A 10,007-nucleotide genomic window follows, 5' to 3' on the forward strand; every position below is an offset into this window, starting at 1 on the left:
AGTTACACACATGCACAGGATAAGATCCACACATGCACAGGATAAGATCCACACATGCACAGGATAAGATCCACACACGCACAGGATAAGATCCACACACGCACAGGTTAAGATCGTGTCCTGTTCATGTGAGGATCGCATATGTGAGTGTGTGAATCATCTCTCTTTTAGTTTCACAGATTCAGCCCCTAGGTTATAAGTAGTTTTTTATGGTTGACTAACTCTTCTTGAGTTCAATGGTCTAATTTATAATGAGTGATATCTTTATTTCTACTCAGGACAAGCAGGGCTCCAAGGATGTCACTATAATATAAAAAATTAAATCTCACTAAGCAAATGAAACCAAACAATCCAGGCTCTCCAAATTAATAAATACTGCACATAGATGGGCTTTGGACTTAGTATAAGTTTAGTTCTGATTGGATTTGTGCTCTTTGGTAAAGAGAAACATGCAAAGCCAGGAATTATACCCAGGCTCAGCTATGCTGGTTGCATGATGCTTGAAATTTTAGACATGGTTTCAAAAGTTTTAAAATTTGTTGCAAAATTGATTATAAAAGTATTTGCTCCACCCTTTTCTGCAGCCACAGATTCATCTCAGTTGTTTCAATTTAAAAGGTTTATTTTTTTCTACATACCCTGAATCTATGATTATAACAGTGCTTCCTGCTCTGCATTAAGAGTAATGATTGTTTACATATAAAAACCTCATTTATATGGAAATGTCAAAGGAAAAAAACATCCTAGTGAAGATGTGATATCCATGTCTGTGGAATTCTAGCTGAATGGCTGGGAAATCCTGTGAGATAATGTAGTTATATCATGGCTGCGTTTTGATGTAAGGCATTAATTTCACAGTCATTCCTCCATAAATTAGAACATCTAGTTTGTATTACTGGTTTTACATCTGAATTCTTTACATTTTATATGTATTTTCTACCAAAGTATATATGAAATATATCACTCAGCTTTCAGGCCTGTTTCTGTCTGAGTGCTCAGTTGTCTCAGGATGAGATCCTTTTGTTATACGTACTGGGGGATCACTAAACACACACTTTAAAAATATATACTATTTATTTGTATTTTCCTCTCCTCAGAACTTGAATATTATTTATTTCCAGCCCAGAAGTTTGAAGTTTCCATGTTTCTATACTATGAGTTTTCGCTCATCACCCTAACAGCTGCTTTCCTGTCTCATTTTCTTTTCCAGGGCTGAAAAAACCGAAGTATTGAGTGATGACCTACTGCAGGTACTAATAAGTCTTCATCGAATACATGTTTGCGCTAGAATGAACGTCTCTCTTGGGAAACAATCATTAGTGGTGCAAAGTATTCAGCATTCATAAAATTACTTTTACGAGACGACTCTGGAATGCCTTCAGGCAACTGTAATGAGGGCAGAAATTGGACTTTCTGCAATACATAAAGCTGAACGTCCCCAGTGATTGATCCAGGGTGTGGGATTGTAATTGACTAAAATAATGATGCCCTCTGTTGCCTTCTCCACTGATTTGGTTTGGTAATGCAGTGAAAGGCGTTTAAGCACAAATACAGTGTTTATATGCAAATATAAAACAGCTACAGAGTCAAGGTTTCTTTTAAGTTTTCTTAACTGAAGCCTTTTTTGTACTGTCAAAATCCACATTTGATGGGACACGTTCCATAGATTCTGACAAGTTTTTTCTATATTGTGTTTCAATTTTAGGTTGAGAAACGATTGGAGCTGGTCAAGCAGGTTTCCCACAGCACACACAAGAAGCTGACCGCCTGTCTGCAGGGTCAACAGGGTGTGGATGTGGACAAGAAGTCTGTCAGGTCACCCTCGGTGAGACTCCAAACTCCACGTGTTGCTGAAAACAATAAACACTAAAGAAAATCAAAATCTTAGGTTGTTTTTAGGTATCAACACTCTGGATGTTGCCTGCAACATGCAGAGAAATCTCAGGTTTTGGTTCATTAAGAGTGAAATTTGTCAGGATAATGCTATGAATTAATAATCCCAGATAAAAAAAAAGTTTAAAAAATATGTTTACTCAGATGAAAATCATCAAAAAGTCTCAGAAAAATCAGAGGAAGGAAAATAAAATCGAAGAATAGAGCAAAACTCAAAGGGGGGTAGTTTTGTAAATAAGAAAAAAAAAGCAAATATGTAGCAATATAGGTTTTAATCCACTGGAGGTAGATGGCAGGCAGAAACAGAACATTCATTCACAATCATTTTTCAAACAAATGAAAGCACTCTTATCTGCAAAAAAACAAAACAAAAAACATCCTTTGTCTTGTATTCCTGAAAGAGTGAAGCAGTAATGTGATTTCTCCACTCTAACACAGGTAGGCAAACAGAGTGAAAATCAGTTTTCCATTCTTTCAGATCAAAGGAAATAGTCCACGGATCTTTTGTTTGTGAGGTCTATTGTGATGCTAATCATTCGTGATAAATGGGATTTTTACTGTAATACACATTTTCAGCAAGCTTGTGAACTTGGTGTAACCTTTGGTAGAAATGTTAGAAATTGTACATTAATCTGTAATTTATTTATTTGTCTTATATATTTTCAGCTTTATTAATGAGAGGGAACAAATAAACACCTTGAACCTGCAGGGTTTGACTTCTCAATGAACTGATATTTATCCATGAAACAAACAATCTAAGAACATTCAGTGACAGCACAATAATTACCCAAGTGGTGAAATTAAAAAAGATTTTCTCATTTGCGTTACTAAAAGTGAAAATGATAAGTACGTATTTAGCTGTAGCATTTAAAGACTTCAGCAATATGTCTATTTCCAAGGGTAAAATAGATTAATACACACTGACAAGATTGTAGATTATTAGTTCATTTCTTTTAATACCCTTTTTCACAGGAGACGGCCATGTTGGATTTTAAGATTTTAGTATATATTATCTAATCTGAATGACCAACCTTTAACATCATTCCAGTTGAAATTTTAATTTCAAAATTCTTTACATTGGGAAAAGAAAAACAATTAAAATGATTCATGCACTTTTAAATACAAATACATATTAAGGTGTTTTGGTGGTCGGAATGTCCTGTTTTACTTCTCTTTCTGACTTTTGCAAAGGGTCCCACTGATCGCTGCGGTGCAGCTGCAGTGCCGGTGCCATAAGAAACCCAAATAATTAAAATCACTGTGTATACTCACAGCAGCTACAGGGCAATGTGATTGTAGTTACTGATTCTTTGTGGATCAAGTAACTGAATAATTCAAATAACAGAATTAACCCACCAACCTACAAGAAACCTAACTAATGAAAACAGAAAGAAAAGCAGAACAGAAACACAAGGAAACAGAAAGGCTGTTGGAGGATTAGAAGGGGATATGTATGTGCACAGATAACAAGTTTTGGCCAACAACTCCCAGAAAAATTGTAATCCCATGTGAACATCATTTTTTTAAGCGCTGTTTCTGCAGCAGGAGGCACAGCTGGGCCAGCCTGGTTGCAGGGTTCTGTGTGAGGGACTTTTTGCAGCACAACCTCACCACAGTTGAATCGTATTCAGTGTGATCCTGGAGTAGTGTTTGGTGGGTTAGTAGCTAAATGTGGTTTAAGGGATATTATTTTGATTTTGACTTGGTAAAACTTAAGTACAAAGCCTGAACTTTAGCATTGTGATAACTGTTTCAGCAATTCTATACTAAGGCTAGTTGTAAAGCTGAAATGACAGGATAACTAGCAGTACTAGAACTTGAGTTTTTGAATTTCTGTTATCTTCATCTTAAATCCACAATTCTTCTAGTGTTTATTTGTTATGTTCAGTAAAGTGACTCTAGGAAAGTATGGCTTTACTCAAAAGTTGTCATCTGTAGCCTCAGATTTGACAATTAAAGGGCTATTTCACATTTCCGAAGAAATTAGACATGCATTCGATCATCTCCAGCTTAAAATCCAAAATGGGTACGCAAATCAGATGTGAACCAATGTATTCTGAGTTTTTTCAGAATAAATACATATATATGTATATATAAAAGCTGAGATTCATTATTGTCACTAGAAAAACCTGAGACCATTGATGGGGGCAGAGAGCAGAAATCTCCCAGTGTGCTATTAGGGTCAGAACCACCTCTGTCCTTATATGTGGTCCTTTTATTTCCCCAAATAAATCAAATATAATCTTTCGAAAAGTTAAAAAATGATGGCTTAGTGCTTGAACCCAGTTAACTCATTTAAATAGGATGTTTTTAACTCCAGAGTGAGGGACACATTTTGTTAGATAACATAGCATGTTCTACAGCATTATTTTTAGTTGAGACATTACCAGGTGTCGCAGCTGCTTGTTGTCTGTCACACATTGATGTGTTTCTTGTGTTAATCACAATGTTCTGAGATAACTGACACACTTAGCTACCAAGGCTGAATCAGTGAAGGTTTCTGCTTATCTCTCTGCAGAAGAAGCTCCCTCTCACAACGCTCGCACAATGTATGGTGGAGGGAGCAGCCGTGCTAGGGGACGACTCTCTGCTGGGGTAAGCGCTATAACATCCTTTTTATTCACCTGCTGAAAGCTGTTAAACTAAGGAGTATTGGATGCCATGACCTCCTCCCCCCTGATTAAACATGTATCATTGGTGAATTCAGGAAGATGCTGAAACTCTGTGGCGAGACGCAGGAGAGACTTGCTCAGGAGCTCATTTTATTCGAGCTTACCATCGAGAAAGACGTGATTGAGCCTTTATGCGACCTAGCAGAGGTAGGGGCACAGATTTCTTTCTTATATCTTATTATAAAAATAAAAAAGCTCTAATCCTTTTACTTCTAGTTTTATGGCTGTATAACGTTGAACCGTGTAAGTTATACAGTTAAGATCATAATATTGTGTTATAAATGCTTTAAGTAAAGGTTCTACATCTCTAGACTGACATGTAAATGTGCATATCTTCATCTGTTAAAATATTTTTCATGTTTGGATTTATTGCAAAATTCTTTTTCAGTCTGCTTTAACAATGGAAAAAGCAAATATAAATAGAGGGCAGTTACAATCCTTCAAAAATATAACAGATATGCAGACTTGGCTTGGCTGCAACTTAAGATATAGTATTTTGAAACTATGTGATTAGAGAGTGATTACTCAGAATTTTTAGAGGCATTTTGCTCTGTTAAAAGGCATTTAAATGGTGCTGTACTGTTAAAGTGAAAGTAAACATCATGGCGAGATCTACAGAGCTGTCTGAGGCCTTTAGAAAGAAGCTTGTAGCTGTAGTAGGATGTAAAAAAACTGAAATCAGCCTATCAGCTCTATCATAAATTGTGGACTAATGACAAAATCTGCAGCTCTGTCAGTTCAGTATGAATTACATTCAGCAATTCAGGTAAAGAACCTCATACCAACTCTTTGGACATGCGTTGTAACAGCAGGATCCCTTGAATTTTTTTGCTGTGTCACAAAGTGCTTAAAGAAATGTGAGACTACCTGCAAAGAAAATAAAACATAAAGCTCAATATGACATGAAAATCCTCCCAAATATCTCAATAAATCCAACAAAGACTGGCTGAAAATAAACATATGCAGGCATAAGCTGATCAGTTTTTCATTGTATAATGACTAAAAAAAGGTTGATTTTTTTAATTAACTCATCTTTTACACACAAAAAAGAATATTAACATCAATATTGTATCTTTTCATTTTAATGGAAGGAATACGTATTAGGATCCCTAATTTATTCCTATAACTGTGTTTTTCTTACGCTAAAGGATGCAAAGAAGCAGGTACTAGAAATCAAATAAAATCAAAGGAAGTTTAAATTTGGAAACTTAAGAACCAGGTTGTTGTGTGAATCTCACGGCCATGAGGTGTCACAGTGTTTGTTCCAAAGATCGAGCAGTTTATTGTTAGACAACTGCAGGGTTATGCTCCACTAGCCCAGAATCTGACAATAACCAACCTGTTTCTCCCTTCTCTGTCTTCTCAGGTGGAAATCCCAAACATCCAGAAACAAAGGAAACATTTAGCAAAACTGGTCCTGGACATGGACTCCGCTCGCACAAGGTGAGCATGGAGACATGTTTGACTTTATTGTGTAAGTGAGAGAGAATTAACAGCAGTCAAGGAACTTGGAAACTCCATCCCCTGTGAACTCGGAGCTCCTGAGGCTTCCCACTGAATGTCACTAGGATTTGATTGCACACCATGGAGGTTCTGTGATATTTAAGTTCCTTTCCCTGAACTCTGCTGATAGCCTGGGAAAAAAAATCCCTCCGTCAGTCACCTCCTAAATGTTCTTGTTTGAATCAGACCTTTTCTCTTCATTGTAACATCACTGCCTGATTCTATTGCTCAGCGTGATGTTAAAGTTGTTCCTAACAGCTTCCTGTTGAACAGTGATTCATGCTGATGCTATAACACATATTTATCTACAGCAAGATTTTTTAATACTGCCGTTCTGCTCACTGTTAAAAAAGCAAACAGCCGTTCAACAATGGTAACATGATTCATGGTATTTCTCAAATAGTTTTAAGAAATAAGAAATAATAGTTCTAAGCGGCTGGCTAGCTAAAGTGGTAGATCACCCGTCCTGCAAACAGGAAGCCTTGGTTCGTATCCGATTTGGGGGGAATGAGCTGCCAGTAAGGGTCCTTAGGCAAAACTCTTCACACTAATGCCTGCTTTGGGGAGTGGTGGCATTTTGCTTGGAATCCTGAGGTTCTGAGTTCAAGCTCCACTCCCACGGACTGCCACTCTGGCTTTCTGAGCAAGTCCCTTAACCCCACACTGCTCACCAAGGGAATGCAGAGAGTTAATTTTGTTGCTCTCTACTTGTGATAGTTTAATGACAATAAAACGCTGGAATAAAATAAAATAAAAGCTGGAAAGTAAAGTCGAAAAGGTGTCTTATTGATAGGCTGGGTGCAGAGATTGACCTGAAAGGATGTGCAGCAAGATACAAATCTATTATTGAGTGAAGGGACCATTTTGAGGTACAAAAGGTGACTCTTCCATGAAATAGAATTCAAAATATCTATTTACTTATTTGTCTAATAGATGATTCAAATATGGCACAGTGGGTACTGCTGTTGCTTTGCAGCAAAAAGGTTCTGGGTTTGATTCCCTTCCCGGGGCCTTTCTGCATGTAGTTTGCATGTTCTTCCCTTGCATGTGTTGTCCTCAGGTTTGAGTGTGTATCTGCGCAGTTGGGTGTCTCTGTGTTGGTTTTGGACAGACTTACGACCTGTCCAGGGTGTACCCTGACTTTACCCTGGAGATAGCTGGAGATAAGCTCATGTCCCACCACAACCCTCACAAGGACTAAGCAGGAGAAAATGGATGGATGGATGGATGAATTTTACTGTTAAATTGTAAAATTAGCAAATGAGTAATAAAGGTGTAACTGAATATTAAAAAAGACATTTAAAATGATCAATTAAGAAACCAAATTTAAAAAAAAAACACAATAAAAAAAAAATAGTTCACTTTTTTTTACGTTAACATATAGTGAAGTAATTATATGTATTTAAAGTTCATCAGTCTGTTAAATAATTGTTGGGGTTAGGCTGAAATCTGTGGGATATAGGAAGACTCTATCTCATAATAAAAGGCATTTCAATCAGTGGTATAATGTTACATAAATTGGTTATATCCATAACTCCACTACTTTCTGAACTTTAGCTAGCACCTTTGTCTCCTGTCTTTTATTACTCGACAAACTGATTAATCCAGGTGTGTCCATCCTATCTTGTCATGGTTACTGAAATGACTGACCTTGATTAATCACTGAGTTCGAATTCAGCGGCTGCATCCTCCGAAGGCCAGATTCGTCCGCCGATTACATCATACGAAGAATCCTTGTTATGCGGCCCACAAATGCAGCCTTCTTTTTTCCCGTTTTGAAGGACAGGTCCGCTTTTTCCTCTGTAGCCTTTGGTATCCCATGATTTATTGCGAGTCCAAGCAAGCCGGCTGCAAGCTGACTGCTCTGGGCTCCGAGGAAATAGGTTCTTGGCACCGAACAGTGGTGAATATTATAGATGCAGTTTAATAAGATAAAAGTATATGAAACCTTCCATCTGTAATTAATGAAAATAGTTGTTTTGAATGGTTATTGAGTCAGATATGTGGTGGATAATGTTTTGTTTATGTAACTGTTTTATTTGTCCCTGTGCAAATGAGTTTGGCTGACATTTAAGCTCAGATTCCAATATCTATCTGCAGTGTAGGGACTATAAATCTGATATTTGCGATGACGGTGCTGCTGCTGAAGCTCCTCCAAAATGTTAGCACCCAGAGTAGTAGTGAGAAGTTCAGCATCCATTCTTTGACTGCCTTGTGTGTCCACTGTCACGGTTGCCAAGCGAAAGAGTGTATGGGGGTTGAAAGCCGGAGAAGGCTGGACCTGTTTGAATCCATAGCCAAAACTCGGTCCAGGGAGACCGGGTCCTTGGAGGACGCAGCCTCTGAAATCGAATACACCCAATATGTCTAGTAATGAAAGACAGGAAACAACGGTGCTGGCTAAAGTTCAGGAAGTAGTGAAGTTGGGCATATAGCCTATTGAAGGCATTTGAATACTTTAATTCTCCTGGGACAGGGTAATGTATGCAGTCTTTAACCAAAGATGTTGAATTTTAAAATAGAGAATCATCCTTTTTATACATTTCAGTTTACAGATGTTAGAAACACAGATGTTTATTTACAGTAAATTAGACAGCAGGAAAGGTAACTTACAGTAAAATTAATCAGTATCTTCTTCTGACAATGTTTTTTTTTACTAAAAAAATAGCCTTTTGTCTCAAATTTACATGCATCATGCTGACTCAGTGTCATATCAGAGTTATCATAGTTAGTGACATGCAGGATATTATGCAGTCCAGTCTGGCAGTTTTTAAAGTGACCCAAATATGAAGCAATTTCTCCCATCCTCCTGCCGTGCGCTGAACTCCTCTGGCAGTGCTCCATATTATCTGCACTCAGACAGAGAGCCAGGCAGCCAGACATGCAGAGGAAGGACAGAAGAATCCGACAGACGAAATCAGAAAAGGAAATAGCCTAAAGATAGTTTTAGCAGCCTGCCATTCTTTGCCTCCTTTTAACAAATGACTTCCCCATAGCAGCTTTTTAGCCTTAAAACAATGTCCCGTGAGTATATATTTTGTAAAGACGAACATGTTCTTTTTTTCTCCCAGATATTACCAGTCTAACAAATCGTCGGGAATATCCAGCAATCTGCAGCCAACAGGAGCTAAGGCTGACCACCTCCGGGAGGAGATGGAGGAGGCAGCCAACCGCATGGAGATCTGTCGAGTCAGTGGATTTTATCTCAAATGTCAATGGAAAAAAAAATGCAGTCTTGTGCAGGAGTATTTGCTTCTTTATAAATATCTTATTTCTGTTATAGTTTCTTTTGTCACAGTAAATTGAATAATATCATTAAACTAATTTAATACGAGACAAAGATAACCAGTTAAGCAGGTTATACATAATACCTTCTATTAGTCAGGAAAAAAAAGAACTCCAAACGAACATGATACATACGAAAATAGGAATCATCCTCTTGTTAAATCACAAATATTATTTCATTATTATTATTGGTTTCTGCAGCTGAGTGCATATTCAAAATCCACAACCAGGCCTGAAAATCTGAAAGTCACTTTAAAAGTACCTGCCTGACAACAGGAAGTAGGCTAAAGGAGCTCCAAACAACACATACTCCCCCTTCCAGCCAAGAAAGAGTTACAAAGAACTTCAGAGGCTTTGAGATTCCAGTCAAATGAGCTTTCTATAAATGTAGAAACAGAAATAAGTGAAGAACCTTCCAAGAAATAGCCAACCTAAAAAAACAAGTTTGTTCACAAACATAGCAAAATGAAGCTCAGGTTTAACCTAGTTTTGTTTAGGTTGACATTCATGATTTAACATGAAGAAAGTGAGCGGACCATTAAAGAGTTTGAACCATTACTGACTCAGTAGGACTGAAAGCTGCATCTCATTCCGTTCGGTGTAAAACTAGAATAATCTTAAAAAGAAGTAGATACTTCCATAAAAAGCATGGTG

General features: G+C 37.5%; 1 protein-coding gene across 4 annotated transcripts in view; it reads left to right on the plus strand.

Annotated features, from left to right (window-relative positions):
- Nucleotides 1–10,007, plus strand: part of arhgap44 (Rho GTPase activating protein 44) — a 42,473-nt gene that overhangs the window by 1,748 nt on the left and 30,718 nt on the right. For all 4 annotated transcript variants that reach the window (XM_015401786.1, XM_015401788.1, XM_015401789.1 and 1 more), the window contains exons 2-7: nt 1,211–1,250; nt 1,706–1,825; nt 4,412–4,488; nt 4,601–4,712; nt 5,932–6,008; nt 9,140–9,257. In XM_015401786.1, the coding sequence (XP_015257272.1) occupies nt 1,211–1,250; nt 1,706–1,825; nt 4,412–4,488; nt 4,601–4,712; nt 5,932–6,008; nt 9,140–9,257 (544 nt within the window). The remainder of the gene's footprint in view (nt 1–1,210; nt 1,251–1,705; nt 1,826–4,411; nt 4,489–4,600; nt 4,713–5,931; nt 6,009–9,139; nt 9,258–10,007) is intronic.

The sequence above is a fragment of the Cyprinodon variegatus genome, unplaced genomic scaffold, assembly GCF_000732505.1.
Source record: "Cyprinodon variegatus isolate N-32 unplaced genomic scaffold, C_variegatus-1.0 Scaffold1258, whole genome shotgun sequence".
In the NCBI taxonomy this organism is placed as follows: domain Eukaryota; kingdom Metazoa; phylum Chordata; class Actinopteri; order Cyprinodontiformes; family Cyprinodontidae; genus Cyprinodon; species Cyprinodon variegatus.